The sequence below is a fragment of the Pocillopora damicornis genome, chromosome 14 (assembly GCF_964200805.1).
Source record: "Pocillopora damicornis chromosome 14, jaPocDami1.2, whole genome shotgun sequence".
NCBI classification, from domain to species: domain Eukaryota; kingdom Metazoa; phylum Cnidaria; class Anthozoa; order Scleractinia; family Pocilloporidae; genus Pocillopora; species Pocillopora damicornis.
This window is the reverse complement of record NC_142683.1, coordinates 15,841,270-15,861,629: the sequence shown is the minus strand read 5'-3', so window position 1 is coordinate 15,861,629 and position 20,360 is coordinate 15,841,270. Positions and strand designations below refer to the sequence as shown.

General features: G+C 37.4%; 3 protein-coding genes across 7 annotated transcripts in view; 2 read left to right on the top strand and 1 right to left on the bottom strand.

Moving 5' to 3' along the window:
- Nucleotides 1–8,606, top strand: part of LOC113666391 (uncharacterized) — a 38,126-nt gene extending 29,520 nt beyond the window's left edge. For all 3 annotated transcript variants that reach the window (XM_089194334.1, XM_089194333.1, XM_089194335.1), the window contains 2 exons: nucleotides 2,473–2,540; nucleotides 3,025–8,606. In XM_089194334.1, the coding sequence (XP_089050460.1) occupies nucleotides 2,473–2,540; nucleotides 3,025–6,579 (3,623 nt within the window). In that variant the 3' untranslated portion in view covers nucleotides 6,580–8,606. The remainder of the gene's footprint in view (nucleotides 1–2,472; nucleotides 2,541–3,024) is intronic.
- The window catches only part of LOC149034685 (uncharacterized), a 340,415-nt gene that overhangs the window by 168,588 nt on the left and 151,467 nt on the right, over nucleotides 1–20,360 (bottom strand). The window lies entirely within an intron of this gene.
- LOC149034698 (uncharacterized) lies at nucleotides 12,237–13,091 on the top strand. Its single transcript, XM_089194443.1, has one exon. The coding sequence runs from the start codon at nucleotides 12,249–12,251 to the stop codon at nucleotides 13,089–13,091; it is 843 nt and encodes a 280-aa protein (XP_089050569.1). The 5' UTR covers nucleotides 12,237–12,248.

Here is a 20,360-nt window from a genome sequence, read left to right as displayed (position 1 = left end):
ATTACCGGAAGTGTAAACTCTTTTTAAAAAGAGTTTCAGAGACGTTTCAGAGATGTCTATCTTTGATAGGCTGTCACAAAAAATGACCCCCACTTAAATTTACTAGGAAAAATGAACTTACCAACTCCTTGTTGAAAAAATTGGAATTCATTTGACCGATACACCGGTTGTTTCAATTTTGCTTTTTCCTCGGGCTGCTATAAAACAGTTCATAAATTGACTAATGAATAAAATGTTTTGAAATACCGTTCGGAATTTGCCTTTTTTTCTGCGTGCAAATCAAGGGTAGACAAAGTTTTTAAAACATTTGACTAGAATTTCATAGAGTTCACCTCGATAATTTTCGTCGGCCAGAGTCAAGACGCGCCAAGGTAAGGGACATCGCCCTCCAGTAAAATAATTTTCCAAAGAATAAACGTGGCAAGCGTGAGGAAACGCACATTTTTTTTTTATCATTGTGATCAAAGCCCAATGATGTACCTAAATTGGTACTTACGGTATCAAAGCATCGATTATGATAGGGTGAGATTAATTTTTTCTGTCGAGGTCGACGTGACTTCACATTAAAAGCGTTTTTGACGGAACAAATTAGTGAGCATCTCTGCACGAACTGAGAAAGTAAAAACTTGTATTTATCTCCCACGCATTTCGTCTGAAAATAGTTGACTTCATCAAGGATTTTTTCAAGTAGGGGTAAATAAGCTTGCTCATATACAAATAGTAAATAAGTTCTCTCTTTGCTATTGAAGCCAGTGGATAGAGTTCGCCAGGTGCGCCTACGGTGTTATACATGCGTGACATTTTCCGGACGTTACATATGCATGTACGAGTACGTGATCCGCTTGAGGGTCACAGATTTAGTGTAAATATTTCACCCCTCAACATCACGCAATGTCTCTAGTTTATAGAGGTCTTAGAACGTTTCATTATATGGAGTTGCCTTCTGCGGGTAGAAGGCTATAGGCGAATTTCTCAGGCGTAATTGCCTTTGATTTCTCAATTGATGTTGTCGCAAACACAGTTTTTGGGAGTCACGAGACAAAAAAACTTATCAGGACCTAGTTTCATGTTCTAATGGAAATAAATAGCAAATAAAAACACATTTTCTTGAGAAATAAAGTCACAAATGACGGGGGTTCTCTGAAACAAATAGTGATAGAAAAGGATTTCAGTTCTGGTCAATATTGACTTTTCATGGCCTACTTCCAAATCTGAGGGAAGGCGCTGAGTGAATAAAAAAACACAAATGTGTGATAATGCAAGTAAGAGAATGAAAATCCAAATAAAGAAAAAGGAGAAAACATAGGAAGCCGTGTTGCAGCGTGCAGATATCTTTTGAGCCAGACCTACACACCTAAGCCCGACACCACCCAGAGAAACTCGAAAGAGTCCTGTATATGAACTAGCTCGCACGTGCACGCAGGAAAGGCCATGACAATCAGCGAAAATAATTGAAAATGCAAATGATATTTGCAGTCAAAAAAAAGTATCTTCTTGAAAAAAAAAGATGAACAATTTTTACTTCTCATGAAAAGTCACGCAGTAACCCTAAAAATACTATTTCTATACGTGGAATTTCTTGATGGTGGAAAGTGGAAAAAACATTTTCCAGTCTTATTTTCTGGAAACATGGCGTAATTAATGAATTTATGGGGCTATTGTTATTTCTATCAAATAAGGGGGGCAGAGTTTCCCGTCATTCGCGGTATGGAAAAGCCGAAGTTGTTACACTCGGGAACTTGTACGTCAATAAGCAGGCGACATGTGACTTTAAAATCTCCTCTCCTGTTACAGTTTCCTTATTGTGAACTGTGCGATAATGATAATAGACGATCAAAGTATAGGTTAATGAATGTTTTGTTCTGTACAAGAGCCCTATGTCCTGATTTTAGCAAATCTTGAAAGTAATAAACGACTGAAGAAAGAAACGCAACGATTTTCCCATTGATTTTTCGTCAACATGCATCTCTCTAAACGTGAAATTTTCCATTCCATTTTCAGAGATGAAATGATGGGTTATAAAGGGTAATTAAGATTAGTGTTGTAGCTTTCTGGCAACGGGAGATATTTAACCTCAAAGTTGTAAAATATTTAGATGAATCGAAAAGTCTAAAAACACAGCCGTATATTTGCCTGTTGATTGACCACCCGGTGCTCTCGTGGACACGCTTTTAAGTCGATCACTATCTAGCTGTTTTAGAAAGAAGGATCAGGACTTACCTAACTCTTAGTGTTTTTGTGGGAGTTATTGATCCCAATTTAAGTGTTCTTAGAAGTTTCAGTTGTCTGTAAGCTAAATAAATCTAACTGAAACCTAATAAGGCCTGTTTATTCTTTTCCGTTTAGTTTCTTTGTTTTGTTTTGTTTTGTCTTTTTTTTTTCTTCTGGTCTGTAATGATTTTAATGGTTTCAGGTTCTTTTCTCAGAATTGAGCTACAGTATTAGTATGCTTCTTTGTGTTGTTGCCTACAGGAGCCGCTGCTTGTGTTGAATTGAAGAGATTTGAAGAAGCAATCACTTGGTGTGATAAGGGACTAGTTGTATCCTTTGAAGGAATCGTTCATTTTTAACCGTGGGTATAAAAAAAAGTTTCCACAATTTAATGTTTCAAGGGAGAAAATACAAAGAAGGGTATTAATTATGATGGGAACTTGTCAGCTCATATACTTTAAGTGTGTGTGATTAAAAATATAGGAGACGTTATTACCTCATGACTTATTAATGAAATTACTCCTTTTAGCCAATTTGACTTAGTTCTACTATCCATGCCAATAACTGTTACATTAGTTTAAATAACCCTTTAATTTCCAGACCAAATTTGTCTAGAAACGATAATAACAAAGTAGTTTGCATTTAAAAAGCAGCAATGTTTTTATCATAACAAGGTCACCCTTTATCATCCCTCTTGTTCAGAGGCTTGGGAACCAAGCACGCAAATGTTAAAATGGACTATTACATATCAATATGATCAGAAACATAATCTTTTTTGTTTTTTCCACATTTTTTACCCTTAACATAAAAAAGATTGACAAAAAAAATAGGATCTTGTTGTCATTAAGACTTCTGTCTGTCAGTGAAGTGGGAGATAAGTCCATGGAGGAAAAAGATCCTATTAGTCATGACCATGGTAGTGCAAGTTCAGGTGATGTCAAGAAAGTCATAGATCTCTATAATCGGGGAGAAGAAGCCATAGAGTACCTCAACCTATATCTTAAAAAAGCTAAAGAAGTAGGAGACAAGTATGGGGAGGGTAACGCTTATGGCAATCTTGGCAATGCTTATTACCGTCTGGGTGATTTCAAAAAAGCCATAGAGTACCTCAACCTATATCTTAAAAAAGCTAAAGAAGTAGGAGACAAGCATGGGGAGGGTAACGCTTATGGAAGTCTTGGCAATGCTTATCACCGTCTGGGTGATTTCAAAAAAGCCACAGAGTACCACAACCTACATCTTAAAATAGCTAAAGATATAGGAGACAAGCATGGGGAGGGTGGTGCTTATGGCAATCTTGGCAATGCTTATCACGGTCTGAGTGATTTCAAAAAAGCCATAGAGTACCACAACCTACGTCTTAAAATAGCTAAAGAAGTAAGAGACAAACATGGGGAGGTTGTTGCTTATGGCAGTCTTGGCAATGCTTATCACAGTCTGAGTGATTTCAAAAAAGCCATAGAGTACCACAACCTACGTCTTAAAATAGCTAAAGAAGTAGGAGACAAGCATGGGGAGGGTAACGCATATGGCAGTCTTGGCAATGCTTATCACCATCTGGGTGATTTCAAAAAAGCCATAGAGTACCACAACCTAGATCTTAAAATAGCTAAAGAAGTAGGAGACAAACATGGGGAGGGTGTTGCTTATGGCAGTCTTGGCAATGCTTATCACAATCTGAGTGATTTCAAAAAAGCCATAGAGTACCACAACCTACATCTTAAAATAGCTAAAGAAGTAGGAGACAAGCATGGGGAGGGTATCGCCTATAACAATCTTGGCAATGCTTATATTAGTCTGGGTGATTTCAAAAAAGCCATAGAGTACCACAACCTACGTCTTAAAATAGCTAAAGAAATTGGAGACAAGCATGGGGAGGGTGTTGCTTATGGCAGTCTTGGCAGTGCTTATGACGGTCTGAGTGATTTTAAAAAAGCCACAGAGTACCACAACCTACATCTTAAAATAGCTAAAGAAGTAGGAGACAAGCATGGGAAGGGTGAAGCTTATGGCGGTCTTGGCAATGCTTATGAAAGTCTGGGTGTTTCCAAAAAAGCCATAGAGTACTACAACCTACATCTTAAAATAGCTAAAGAAGTAGGAAACAAAAATGGGGAGGGCGTTGCTTATAGCAATCTTGGCAATACTTATTTCCGTCTGGGTGATTTCAAAAAAGCCATAGAGTACCACAACCTACATCTTAAAATAGCTAAAGAAGTAGGAGACAAGCATGGGAAGGGTGGTACTTATGGCAATCTTGGCAATGCTTATATTAGTCTAGGTGATTTCAAAAAAGCCATAGAGTACCACAATCTACATCTTAAAATAGCTAAAGAAGTAGGAGACAAGCATGGGGAGGGTGGTGCTTATGGCAATCTTGGCAATGCTTATATTAGTCTAGGTGATTTCAAAAAAGCCATAGAGTACCACAACCTACATCTTAAAATAGCGAAAGAAGTAGGAGACAAGCATGGGAAGGGTGGTGCTTATGGCAATCTTGGCAATGCTTATTTTAGTCTAGGTGATTTCAAAAAAGCCATAGAGTACTACAACCTACATCTTAAAATAGCTAAAGAAATTGGAGACAAGCATGGGGAGGGTAGAGCTTATGGCAGTCTTGGCAATGCTTATGACCGTCTGAGTGATTTAAAAAAAGCCATAGAGTACCACAACCTACGTCTTAAAATAGCTAAAGAAGTAGGAGACAAGCATGGGGAGGGTAAAGCTTATGGCGGTCTTGGCAATGCTTATCGCAGTCTGGGTGATTTCAAAAAAGCCATAGAGTATTACAACCTAGCTCTTGAAATAGCTAAAGAAGTAGGAGACAAATCCTCTGAGGCAATGGCCTACTCTTCACTAGGATTCGTTTTTGAGTTCCAAGGTGGACTGCCAAAAGCCGTTGAACATTATCAAGCTAGCATAAACTTATTCAATTCCTTGAGAGTACTTCTAAAATCTAAAGATGAGTGGAAAGTTAATTTTCGAAATCAGTATCAAATGACGTATACGGGTTTGTGGAGAGTTCTCGTAGAACAAGGTAATGTAGATGAAGCCTTATTTGTTGCTGAGAAAGGACGAGCTCAAGCTCTGACCGACCTCATGGAATCCAGTTTTTGTGGTGGAACAAGTCACCACAAGGGAGAAGATGAAGATTTCACAGTTTTAAAAAACGTTCCACCAAACACTGTCTTTCAGGCAGTGGACAAAGCTAACGTCAATCTTTGGGTTGTTTCCGAAGGAAAACAAGTTCGGTTAAGACAAAGTAAACTCAAAGGTTTTGTTTCAGAGAATAGTGGATCTAGCCAGTCCTTTGAGTCGTTCATGCTCGGTGTCTATACACAACTTGGTGTTCGTTCTAATGTGAGATGCGAGAATCGATCTTTAGATGCTTTGAGAGAGGGCCGTTCAAAAGTGCATGAGAAAACCAAAGAAGCCAACCCTCAACCTCACATCCAACAAGACGGATGCTTGAGCACTTTGTATGATATCGTTATGAAGCCGGTGGCTGACTTGATTGAAGGGGATGAGCTACTCATTATTCCTGATGGACCCCTGTGGATCGCTCCTTACGCTGCATTGAAGGATGGTAATTCTAAATACCTGTGTGAATCGTTCACAATCCGAGTCGCTCCATCGTTAGCAAGTCTTAGACTCATTGCCGATTGCCCAGATGATTATCACAAAAGCAGTGGTGCGTTACTTGTAGGAGATCCGTGGGTATCCGAGGTTACTAACAGCGAGGGAGAGAAAGTCCTCGAGCAGCTTCCGTGTGCTAAAGAAGAAGTAGAAATGATCGGAATAATTCTGAATATCACGCCAATCACTGGCAGACAAGCTACGAAACGTGAGGTGTTGAAAAGACTCAGTTCCGTTTCCTTAGTTCACTTTGCGGCACACGGATGTCCGGAAACTGGCGAAATTGCTCTTACACCTGACCTAGACCGAATATCTACTGTGCCTACGGAGAAGGAGGATTATATTTTAACGATTCGAGATGTGTTGAATGCTCAACTTCGCGCCAAACTTGTTGTGCTTAGTTGCTGCCACAGCGGCCGGGGCGAGATCAAGGCTGAAGGTGTGGTTGGCATTGCGCGCGCTTTTATGGGGGCTGGTGCTCGGTCTGTTGTGGTGTCCCTGTGGGCGATTGATGATGAGGCTACTCTTGAGTTCATGAAATACTTTTATCAACAACTTGCAGGAGGTAAACCAGCAAGCGAGTCACTGAACCTGGCCATGAAAATCCTCAGAGAATCAGACAAGTTCTGCGACATCCAACACTGGGCGCCCTTTTTGCTGATTGGAGATGACGTCACTCTTGACTTCATGGCAAAGGAAAGAGAAAATTTGAATATGAAATCACATAAATGAAAACTTTTTATTTCATCTCAAAATGAACGACGAAGGAACTCGGAAGGTTTAAATCCTTCTCTATTTTGGCGCTTTTTGGCTATTTTTCATTACTTTTCACTTTTTTGTTAAATGGAACTTGAGATGTGTGACTTTACTTTGGTGAAGAAATAAAACAGACTATTTCAGTATATTTTGTTCAGTGGAATTGCTATTTTTTTACCTTTACAAATTTAGATGCTTGCGAAGAGAACAAGATGCAACAAGGCTTCTGTTGTTAATGCCTGAAGTTGTTGAAGGCGACTACGAGGTTTTCGTTCCGCCAAAATGACACTCAGATCTATTCCTTTATTGTAATCAGTTGTGTGTAAAATAATTTAAAGGTTTTTTTCTTGTACACAACCAGGAGCTTGTCCACCGCGTTTTAATTACGTTGATACTCTAAGCTTTTGATAAGCAAAGAAACAGTTTGTCATTTGCAAAAGGGGGCGAAATTTTAATTTAAAAAATGTGATTTGCAAAATTCGCAGCCATATGTGAATTGATCTTAATGGTTTTTCTACGTCATAAATTACTTTGTTGCAATTTGCAATTATCTTTGCAAAAAAATTGATTATCATTTTCAACTTTTTTTCAATTCATTTTAATGCAATCTAATTCCATCAGTGCCAAGATTGCCATTCTAAGCTTAATTTGAAGAAGTAATCATCAGAGATGATGTTGTTGAATTTACTGACCATATGTTAGAGACATTAGACCTACTCTCAGGGGTGTGGCCAGCCTCTTGTCCCGTGGGCCCGGCCAATAATTGTTTTCCGCTCGCTTGACTTTTCTGATATGACTCTTACAAATGTTGAAACAAAAATTAAAATTTCTCAGGAAAAAGGCCTACAACAAGTCAAAGAGCTGACTACAACGGCCTGCTTTCAATCAAACGAGTTTGATGAATTTTAGTCCGTTTTATCAAACACTCATCAGTTTGTTTTAGAGAACGACGACGGAGACAAATTGTCCATGTAATCTAAACAAGGAAATAGCGAAGCAGAGTTTACTTTAACTGAAGCTTCCATTGCTGTGACTTTTAATGTATGTGACATGGAATTTGTTGTTTTCATTAGGAAAATATTTACGCCAATAACACTTGAAGTAAGCCATGTAGTCCTCAATGGGAATTATTTTAGTGAAAATGTTCATGAATAAATGTAAATCTAGTCCGTGGTTAAAAAGGTTCAGGGCTTCAGGATAAAACTTGCATTTTTTTGAAAATTTCTTGTTCAAATTTTTTTCATGGCATTAAATTTACCTTAGTATAATTTGGAGATGTCTGATGATATCTTTCTTAGATTTAAGAATTTATACTTAGGTATTCAGAGCACGCTTTGTAATTATAACCCGTTATGTGATCAAAAGTTTAAGGTATACTGTATCACAGCTGTTTTAAAAGAAACTTTAGTAAAATCAATGTTAATTTTTGACGGATTTTCATAACTACCATTGGTATATGCTGGTATAAAATGTAATAGTTAACCTTGCACATGGTTGAATATGATGTAACGTAGGATTTTAACAATAAACTAGGTTAGTTTTAACTAAATATGCTTTTTATAATGTCAGTGTATTTCGTGTGAATTATTTTGATGTTATTTGTATTTAAAGTTGAAGCTATTTGTCCATTTACCTTAGTTTTTATTCATTAACTCATTAACTCCCAAGTTCTGAAGAAAAATTCTCCCAACTGATAAGAATGTGATTCTTTGTTGCTTCATTCTGGGAATTCGATGAAACGTAACGTTTCTAGTGAAAAATAATCCTCCAGTTTAGATTTTCTCTAATTCTTATTGACACCATGTTTGTCGGTGCATTAATTTTGTGAGGAGAATTTAAATTATGATCAGTCTTGGGAATAAATGGGTTCATTTTAGTGTCTTTGTTTAGCGCGTACTTTACTTAATGCCTTGAACAACTTAATGCAGTTTGTATTGTACTTTTTTTAACTTTCTTGTGTAAGAGAGATATACAGTGTAATAAATACAAAAACTGCGTTGATATTTATTGTCTGTCTCCATATTCAAGGGATTCACGTGAGATGTAGGGAGAACAGATCCTACGGGGACTTCAATGCTTATTTTGACCCGCGCGCGCCAAGTTGATAATCCTTGCAGCTGACAGTGTACTAACATTCCATGTTTCGAGCCCCCACCCACTTAACAAACGCTCGTCGACTCTTCGATTGTCTCTCTTTCACTGTCTACCGTTCTCCATATTGTCACACGATTTTGAATGCCGACGGATGTGTTCATACTGGGTCCTCTCATCACAGTGGCAACTATAAAACGAAAGAGCGCCCTCCAAGTCTCTGCGACATAATCGATGCATTTTGTTGGAAACGAGTCCTTCAATGTCCAAATTAAGGCTTTTTCTATTATCTGATTGGGAATGGATCAAACTCTCGCCCAGGGTCCACCTACATTGCGAGTCCAAGATGGCAGCAGGCCAATCCACAGACTTCTCCGAGTCGATAGCCGCCATCTTGGATGTAGACGCAGAGAGGACCTTGAAAAAGAGTTTTGACTAAACAATAATTAAGAAAGGTTAAGTTATTGTAATGCTTCCTAAGAGGTAGTCCATAAACAGCCCGAGAGATTCATTATGAGCAAACACGTTCCGTCGGTTATTCGACTCCATGTCTCCTTACGTTGTAGAATAAACTCCTCGAAAACGTACGTCTATATGCCCCTCTCCCCCCTCCCTTAAATAGCAATATACATCCCTCTACTGCAACTTTTATCACAATACAGCACAATACAACATTATGCCCCCGAGTAGCACTGTAAATCCGTAAAATGCAGTAACTGTGCAGCGCATCACAACAATATGAACCCCTAAATAGAACTGTGCTTCCCTCTACTGAATTTTACATCACCATACAGCGCTCTATAAACTATTGCTCTAATTTGGCGCGAAAATAATTGAGGATGTTTGTCCGCGGACATTATCTATTCCACGATGCCAAAACTGTGAGCTTCGAGGGACAGACAATGTCCAAGGACAAATATCCGAACATATTTTCGTGTAAAATAGAGGCTATTGTGATTTTTATCCTTCAACTATTTTGCAACGCTCGTGAAAAAATTTTTATGAACAGCTCAATGAATTGAATTAAAGTTTAAACGAAGACTTATCGAGGTAGACGTAAGGTTTACAAATTGGGGAATATCGCTTGCGTGATATTCTCGGACATCACCCAGTATTAGCTGTGGGATATTTAGTTACTAGCTGCGTTTACACCAATTGCTCGCGGGCAAAAATATTTGATGGATCATAAAAAGCAACATGTACCCCTAGATAGCACTAGACTTCCCTCTTCCGCAATTTACATTACAATACAGCGCTATAAAACAACGTATATCCTATACTTCTCTCCTCTGCAGTTTACATCACTATACAGCGCTATACATCAATAGGTACCCCTAGATACCACTGTACTTCCCTCTTCTGCGCCCTACATCACGATACAGCGCTATACAACAATATCTACCCCTAGATAGCATTATATACTTCTCGGTACTGCAGTTTAAATCACTATAAAGCTCTATACAACAATATGTACCCCTAAGTAACCTTGATCGGCATAACAGAATACATACATCGAAATTTTCCAGCCTCTCGGGTCATGCTTTGTGTCTTTCTCCAAGGTTCATTAAATACTCGATGAAAACCTTTGCGTCGTTTAAAGAAAACACAGCATTTTCCAGCGCAGTCATGACTCGTCTGACGTGAAGACACAGAGATGGCGAGTTGATTGAGGCTTTAAGTTTCAAACTCTTAAAGGCGGGAAATATTTCTGAAAAAAAATCATTCACGAACATCACTATTAATTCTGAATAATGTAAATTCGATTTACGTTTACTTTAGATAATAAATTTTACTTCCATTTTGCCAATCATACAAAGAAATCAATACACTGAACAATACCTTCAACAAGACACAGCTACACAGTTGTAAATCTCCATCCTCATCCTCAGTAGAACTATGCTATCACAAAGGTGGAATAATCGCGGAAGAATAACCGCGCTTAAGACCTTCCTTTATACCAAGGAATTCGTGCTACTGGATTCGACATTTTCCAGTAACCTACTTTCACATTTAACGTGACGTTCAGCTAAGATCAGCGAACAGTTTCTTTTTTTCTTCATTTCAAACGATTCCAATCCTAATAGTGGTATCATATTTGCATAAGAATGCTAATGTCAACTTGAGACTCTGCATTAATTTTTTTTGATGAAATGAAACACAACAAACCAGAGATACCACGTGCTTAAAACAGTAACCGTTTAAACATTTTCTTCCACATGACGCTCTTAACGGACTCAACGAGCTGCCAAAATTCTCTTAAAATCCGTTTTCGTTCGTGTGATAGCTTGACTTCTATTTCGATTTGACAGTTCAGTTCGACAGTTTGACTGTTAAACCTTAAATGAAGATTTGTAGACACCAGCTGAATAGATTTATGAATTTGCTTAACGGCGAATGAATGCATTGAAATCAAAATTGATTTTCTTTAAGCTCGGCTCACTGAACTACAAGTCTGCTGTCAGATGATTAACGTGGACGCTATTTTAGTCCCTTAAATTTCTCATTTCTCAATGCGTCAGCAACTGAAATTATATTCATGAAACAGGGACGCATTTTGTGACACAAATCTTGGCAGTGACTGGTGTAAGCCGTAAAGGTACAACGGACGATTACTGGTCATTCTGATTTTTCAGTCATTGCTAACGTAGTACTTGTGGTCATAAGCATCATCCTAAGCAGACCCTTGCAAAAGTTTCACCAAAACTGCAGAGACCTGAAGATTTTCGCTTAAACAAACAACATTGGAGTAATATCAAGGTAAGAAAAAAAATAATTTTTGATTTTAATGAAGCCTTTTGAATTTTCTGAAACACACTTGTAAGTGCAATGACAGCTGAATGTTCGTAATAAAGACTAAATAACCTTGGCTTTGCTCTCTAAAATAATGACTAAATATTTAGAAATCAATTATTGTATGATTTGAGTGATCAGTTCTGTAATGTTTACCCTGAAACGGCATTTAAAAAATTGAAAACCATTACTAGCTTCCGCACAGAACTCATGTTGTGCTTCTTGTGTTGTTTCGCTGCTCGTCTGTCTTCGTCCTTTAAAATGATAAGTTTGTTTGAGACATTAAGAATAGTTCTTTTTTTTACTAAAATAACTGGCCAGCTATGACTGCCCTATTTACCGGACCAGGTAGGAATTCGCATAAGCTGATCTTTTTTATTTTTTTCTAAGTTTAACACAGAGAACTCTTACACAATAAACTTTCAACACCTTTGCTTTCTCAAAGTTCAGAGTCCTCTTAGTTCATAGCTTTTTCATCCAGTACGATGGTGTTGTAGTCTTCACGGCTTACTGTTATGAAAAATTCCTAAACTACACAGCATTGAATCGTTGTTGTTAAGTGCTTCTTAATAATTGTGTGCTGAATATAATACGCGCCTATCAAAACAACATTTCCATTTACTACGAAGCGACACTAACGACGTACATCTAAAAAGTTCTGCTTTGATTCTTTTTTATCCCTTAGTATTGATCAAAGGATCAACAGTTTTTAAGGAGAGATCAGTGTATTGTGTTTAAACAACGAAGTGATTGAACGAATATTTATGGAAGATTTTATGATGACAACCCGTGTGGACGTAGACGAGCATGCATCACTCCTGCACCGCTCAAGCTATTACCTGCCTATTCCAAACGAAGACAGGCAAAACAAAAGATCCGTCAAACTGTGGGCTGTAGGCTTTACCTTGCTGTTACTATGGAATGTTGGTGGCCCATGTGTGTACATGACTCGCAGTGTAAATTGTTTCAAAGACAATTCCACCGTCTATTTTTGTGAGAAAGGCGCAGTGTTTCCATATTCCAAAGAACTGGTGATAACATGGCTTGCTACACTCTCTGTTTTCACAATCATCATCATCTTGGCACTGCAGAAAGTTCTAGATTTTCTTGGATACAAAGCCATCCTACATCAGCTGAAATTCCTTCCCTCCTATTGGACTCTGATTATTCTTTTGTTTGTATCCTTGACCAGATACGTCAAGCTCGCTATATCCGCCAAATCCTTCAATTCCTGGATGATATTGATGGGTTTGGCTTTTAATTATATTCTAAGAACTATATTTGTTGGCTACTTGAATTATACGCAGTTGAATTTTCTGAAGCGTCAACATCCCAATTATATCTTTGTGTTGTCAAAGCTTTCCGTGCTGGTGTTATTTGCCATCTCTCTGATGAACTTGCTCGCCACCATTTTGGAACTTACTGCTCAAGTTCATAAGGTACATCGGTCTATGGGAGCACAACACTCGGAGTATTTTGAAATGATAAATGATCTTCTGCGTGACTTTGGTACAGCCACTTTCAGATTCAAAATGACGAGTTTCTTTTGGCAGAAACTTTTCATTGATGATAAGAATATTCTCTCTAACCAAGCACCTTTTCAGTGATAAGATGGATGATAGAGCAGTAAAACAGAGAGTGTATAGATTGGTGGGAGTGACGGCCTCTCATCCCATTTGGTGCAATTTTCGATTGAGTGTCGAAAGTAATCCGAGATTTGTTTCACTACGCTCTATGATTGGTCCAGGAAACTCTCGCTCCCTTCGGAACCAATCAGATGCAACTCTAAACCCAATCGCAACTCGTACCCTCACGTGTTTCCGCGACTTTTGCAGTTTTGCTTGGTTTTACTTTGAATTTCTATCGGTTCTTTGAGATAATTTTCTTACCTCTGATTGGTCGATGTAATAACTTTGGCATTGGTTTCAAGACACTCAATCGAAATGCTCTATTAAGAATTCTATAACTTCCTCTCTATACGAACGACGGAGAAAATTGCTCCAACGAATTGTAAATAGTTTATTCCCTATCTATCGGGTTAGAAATGCACATGGCATAATATTCTGTGTTTTCGTGTCTCCAGCGAAATTGTTAGTTAATTCTTATATGTTCCCTTAACATATAGAATCGCGACGCAACGGGACAGGAATTTAAAGTAAGGAGGAGCGTTGCGTGACGAGTCTAAGAAGGGCTACGAAGGAGACTAGATCACGCTGTTATTTCTACGAGTCGTGACGTTTGTTTTCCTAAAGCGATTTCCACGTAGGGAAATTTGAATGGTTGCATTCTAATAAAAATTTCTTTGCTAATGGAGAAATTCTACATTTCCATCAGTCTGTTCTAAACGGCGAAATATTAGTCTTTGAACGCTGTGAAATAATCGCCGCCTGAGTGCAACGACAAATCAACACGCCGCTTGTTGTATTTTAGTGAACATTTGAAAACGATAGTGGCTACGTTAGTGCGTGACAGTCTGTTGCTCCATTAAGCAAGAAACAGTAAATTCCCAGAGAGAAACGTATGAAAAAATAATGGAAATCATGAATTTGAAAGAGTTTCGTACAATAAATACCTGCTTTGGCGGAAAGCATGGTAGCGCCTATGAAAATGCGATTACTAGTGCATGACGAAACGCATTAAGGAGAAAGGTATAAGGACGAACGGGGAACACGAGAAAAAGCCTAGGGTTAGGGTTAGGGTTTATCCTATGAGGACGGGCACAGGAACACATGTGAAAGATTCCCTTTTATCATTTTAAACGTTCCTTTTCATGTTTTCCTGTTATCGATGCCAGTATACATTCGCAGGTGTGTGCTATGAGATACACTTCCTTCTCCAAATCCTCACAAGACTTTGAGGTGGCCCGCCGCCATTTTGAAAACCAGGAAGACCTTGGGAATGAGTTCCGATCTTGCTAATTTGTTATGTCTCTTTTCAGGGAAAATAACTTTGCTCCGTCACCAATATTGCGTTCCTCATATCTATCACTCCTCCGTAAGAAAATAGGTCTTTTTCATTTTCCTTAATATTTATTTTAAGGCGATGTTGAAAGTAAGGCTTTGGGCCTTTTTCAGATTTTAGATTTTCTTTTAAGAAAAGACACCGTTTAGTTACAAAGCCTACCAGCGAAGTTTTTGGATTTTTCAGCGTCAAGATCCTTTCCTTTCACAGAATGGTGTCAACAATGTATTTCTGTTGATTTTTTTCTCTTTTCACGTGCAAATTCATTACGTGGTTTTTTTTCCTTTTGTTTCATGCCTATCTGACTGATCATGAGCGAGTAGACTTGTTATCAATTCCGCACCAGCTATGTTAATCCATATTCATCTAAAATTGTAGAATTTTCAGCAGACTACGCTGTCCGCCGGCAAGTGAATTCGTGCAGTCCTTTGCTGAATATGAAATTGTAAATTGTACGGAAGACGCTAAAAGTGTAGAGAGAAACAACGGATAGTTGTCCTTGTTTCTCTAGAAGAAGGTGAGTACGTATTCTTGAGAAAATGTTACTCTTAAATCCTTCACAAAACTGAACAAGTCGCAAAATCTTAGCTGAACACGTGTCAGTTCTTTGGTTAAGCAGCTCTTCAACTCGTTGTTCGATTGAGCAAGGGTGTCAGCCTCTGCAGACACAGAACGCATAATTGTAATAAATTGTGGGTAAAATTAAAAATTATTTCGGAAGTCGACCGCAAAAGATATCTTTAGTTGAACGTGTCCACGTGTATTTTTGAAGGCTTAATTTCCCAAATCCCCCTCTTACTGAATTTTTTAGGGCAAAGAAATGATACCCGTTTTGTCATTAAAAATTCTCTTGATTGCATATGTTCGTAAGCATTGTCATCCAACCTTCCAGTATATTTAGAGTAACAAACAATCCCTAATCAATTCAATAATTTGTTTTCAGGAAGTGCTGCTCTCAGACGAATGGAAGGATGAAAGAATATGGCCAAGAGGAGACATTGGAATCACTAAACAAAAAAAGGATACTGCAAAGATAAGATCTTTGAAGTTATTGAGTAACAGTAGCCAAAAATGGTGGCTCCATAATTTATTGTATTTCTGTGAGAAGACTCAACGTCTACACACCAATTGCCTGATGTTATTAAAGATGTGCTCCGAATTCAAAATAATCAATTGGTGAGTGAATATTAATTGAGCCACCATTTTTTTGGAGTTCTTTGAAAGTGATACGGATTGTTCTGCAAACATTGAGCGATGGTGTGATTTTTTCCTCAAATTTCCACTGATAGCTCTCATTTGATGTACCCTATGTTTGATATTGCAGCGGCAAACATAGAAACTGAACATTGTTACAAAAATGAATAGAAAAAAGCCGAGACTCACTGAATTGTTAATGTTTTTGGACCGACCGCTCATATTTTGTTTGCTTGACGGTTAGTATCACAGTAAAATCTAAGTTGATGTCGCAAGAAGGTGATACATGTTTTGAATGGCACTAACTTTAAAACTTTTTTAAGAAAAGACTAAATGAAATTGAACTATTCAAATCAAGAAAGAGAAGAATTTATCTCAACTGATTTACCACAAAATACATACCGTTGACCAACAAGCCACGCTAATGACTGGGAGAACAGAGTGACTAGAGAGCTGGTGTACTTACTTAGGACAGACTCCTTTCAACGGATGTAAGAAAAACCGACCAAGCAAAGAAAATGAAACCTATACATACAAACGATATCTTTAAGACATTGACAAACCAACGATTCTTAAGAGAGTCATTACGACATTTACATCAAAAGATTTTTGGTCTTACACGTACATTTACATCACGGAAGACTATTTGGTCCAGTTTTTACGAGTTTTCACTGCGACAGAAACACTACACGAGCGACTCTTTCACTCAAAGACAAATTTTAGACACAAAAATAAAAGCCTTTAGTGACAATTACCAGATGAAAACCAAGGTGATTTGTTGATATCTCATCATCATCATCACCATCATCATCAGGAACTGAATTGATGAGTTAATTTGGTTCAACTAAGAGGCTTTTCATTTGTTGACATTCCACCTTTTTTCTGTGAAAAGTTAAAAAAAAATAACTACAGTGCCATCTTAAAACTTGTATTTTTCATTTTGTCCCATCAATTAGCGGGTTTCAATTTGCAAGAGAACATTGACTTTGACGTTTCAAGACCATTCATACTATTTTCCACTGTGTTAAATTAGATATTATTTTCTCTATTTGTTTATTGGTTTTTTTTTATTCAAATTGGTCGTCTGATTTTTTTTTGTTTCTGAAACGTTTGCACCAATGTTCTCGAAGCCACATCTTTAAAACTATAATGCCTGATCACGAGTAGTTAATTACCCGATCAAGTTGCACTGTATTGTTACATAAACCATCTACAATCGATTCCGGACGAATAAGCATAAATTATGATCTTTCGTATGAATAACCTTTTTTAGCTATGTGGTCACGTGGTTTAAAATGGGTAAAGAGTGATTCAAAATGGATGCTCAAGCTTGTGTAGTGAACGACATCTTACAGAAGAAATATCCTTTCTTTTCTTGCCAAAATTGTCATATTCAAAGATAAATCAGCACTTAAAACATTAAGGTAATAAAAGTAATCGGTGGCAAAGTAAGGTTAGTTAGGTGGCCAATCGAATTAAAGCTTTTATTTAAAAACAAACTTGTGAACAAACGATCTCAAAAGATCACCAAAATTCATGAAAGAAACAGAAACGGGAGTGGATTACCACTTCCGTAGAAATTTTTGGCGATTTAGTGATGTTAGGTTAGGTCGAAGCTCTATTGAAAAGTGAAAAGTTTCCTCATTCGCGTCAGTGGAAATATCGTTACAAAGGTAGTGAATTGAGTATTTACTCATGCAAATTTAAACTACAGTATTGTGCTACTAATGTTGAAGAATCATAGTATGGATACTTAACTTCTGAAGCTTAGGATCCTCAGGGAATTTGTGAGAAGACAAACCCGAATCTGGAGAATTATCATAGAAGATATGAACGAAACAATTTTGGAAAAATCTTCTTGCTTCGCAGTAAAGTAATTATGGCTGCTACTGTTTCTTACCCATGTCGGATGTGACCACATAGCTAAAGAGGTATATTCATTTGGTGGTTAATTCTTTAATGAGTGTTTTGCTTTTAAAATTTTGACACCACGTTCGCACGAAATTTGGATCTGTTCAGAAAATTCGTTAGCTGCAGCTTTATCTCTTAAACGTCATCACCTATTAATCGTGACGAAAAAAACCCAGACTTTTTGGAATAATCTTGCCCCGTGTGCACGAGTTTGTGTAGAAATACTTTGGTGTTGTAAAACATTCAAAACCAACTATAACAGTTCGGTAATTCAAACTTTATTGAGTAAACAGAGATTATTCCATGGTTAAAGCGCAAGAACGATTTTTATACATGAGTTGCGAAGCATCAAAATAGCCAACGAGCGGGTGCAGCGAACGAGCGGGTGCAGCGAACGAGCGGGTGCAGCGAATGAGAGAGTCAAAATTGTTTATTTTTTTGCTGGTTTGCGAAACGCTTCCTCGTCAAATTGAACCTTCATGTTTTCCTTGAAAATTTTTTAAATAGGTCTGACTCTACACGAAATATCATTATTTTACTCTTTGTACCAGGCATTTTGTTTTAAACTATAGTGTAGTTTATTAACTCTTATTGTAGAGTGAAGATCTTTTGTGCTGTCATTCGATGTCACACAGGAATATAGAGAAAAAAATTTTTTCAAAATCTGATGAATTAATCTTCAAGTTACTCATTTTTCTCTATATATATTTATTTTTAGTTTCATTGAATAAAAGACCGATCTCTCAACTTATGCAGAAACGTTAATTTTTTTCACAAAAAATCTGGAAAAATTAAATTCAATGGGAAATTGGGAACTTGTTCGCTGAAGATGTGGAAATGAAAATCAGAGTTAACTCTAAAAATTTGTTGCATGGTAGTCATCAAATTGCTTCTACAATTCATGTCAATATCTTGAATATTTTTTCTGTTTTGCAATCTTCCTGTGTTACATTCGGGAATTGACTGCGTTAAAGATCTTCATCCTGAGAATGGGTCATGGCAAGTTGTAGCCTGAAAACGTTAAATGGACATAAAAGTAAAAACAGATTTCGGTGGAAAAATTCTGATTGAAGAATCTAGAACTTGCCAGGATGCCTACATGGTTAAACACTCTTGAACATCATCCTGTGCAAAAAAACTTTACCTAAAAAACTTGACATCGGAAAATTGTTAATTTATTGCCGTCGAGGACTGAAATGAACTTTTGATTCCATTCCCTTTTCAGTTGCATGAGAAGATGTTCAATAATATTTGGCGAGAAATTTTTATGGAAACCTCTTAAAATTTTTTACGCTAAAAGTTGCCAGGGGAACTCTATGCAAATTCACTCAAATTTTCCCGCCAAAAGTCTTAGTAAAAACGCGAAATTTTTCCCTGTGCGCCTTTTGATTGATTTAATTAATAATTACTTATCTTATTACCTTACAAGTAGAGAGAACTAACAACAAATAAAATAATTTGATCAGTCAAATATTTGTGGTTTATTGAGAGAAAATAAAAGATTTTACTACAAGTTGAAACAAAATTTAATTGACTTAAAAATATGATAAGACAATAAAGGAGAAAACATTACCTTTATTGACAATGTAGATGATATCAATAAACAAATTTTTTAAAAAATCGGCGTATGCGTATTTTGAGCAAGTCTTTTGGCGGGAAAATTCGCTTCATCTGAACAGATGTTACTTACAGAATAAGTATAGAAAATCGGCGCATGCGTGTCATAAGCACCCGTATTTTTGGCGGGAAATTTTACTGTTAAACAGCCCTTAACATAGGTTTTTGGTAGAATTAAACAAAACTGCAAAACAAGGTTGCTTCATTAAAGCTCTGAATCGCTGTATTCTTGGTGGGATGTGTGCTGCATCTGTTTTGTACCTCTGAAAAATCTAATGTTCCCTTGGATCATGGGCTTTCCTATTTAATTCGTGTTTAGAGCATTACAGATATATATATGTTATTTGCCGGCTGGGAGGTCCGTATGGTGAAAAACTGTGACCGAGGTCTTGAAAATACTGCCCGAGGCCGTAGGCCGAGGGCAGCATTTTCAAGACCGAGGTCACAGTTTTTCACCATACGGACCGACCCTTAGCCGGTAAATAACATATTTATTGTTTTTAAACTTGACGAAATTCTTTCCGAAAGAACCCGAATGATTTAGGGCTGTAAATACGGCAAGATCTTCCATAAACTGAACAATTTTTGAGCGAGTTAATGGTAGTTAAAATAGAGGTGATGCAAATTAAAGAGAGATTCCTCAGCGAAACATTTTCATTTCCGTAACGATAAAGGTGATTTAAAAGGCTTCCAAACAAACTTTGAAACATTATTTTTACAAGTATCTGTCACAATCTGACACCTGTCAATTAGAGAGCGCGCAAGAAAAAAAAACGCGTAGGAACATTTGAAAACAAACAGAACCAGTTTGGCAAGGACTGTCACGACAATGTTTTCTTCAAAATCAGTTAATGATCTAACGGAAAGTATTATTCACTCTCATCGACCATTCATTCATGTACGAAGATTTACCTCTGTTCATTAAGTAAACGGCGAGGAAAGTAATTGTGAGTAAATTCAATTTTTTTATTTTGAAGTTGTGAGAGTTTGCTCGTTTGTTTGCTGTAATGGCGTGTTTAACTCTGATCTTTCCTTCACAAAAACTAAATTCGAACGGCACACTCCAACGAGACACAAGGGAATGTAATGCGGCCTTTTCTAAAAAAAATTCCTTCAATTTCTGTTGTGCAATTTAAGGTACAAATGTCCAAATTGAACGGAATCGGAAAGACTCACCAGGAGCGTATATTTGT

What these genes read in the sequence shown, in the direction of transcription:
- LOC149034698 (XM_089194443.1), top strand. Translation starts at nt 12,249, where the DNA reads ATGGAAGATTTTATGATGACAACCCGTGTGGACGTAGACGAGCATGCA.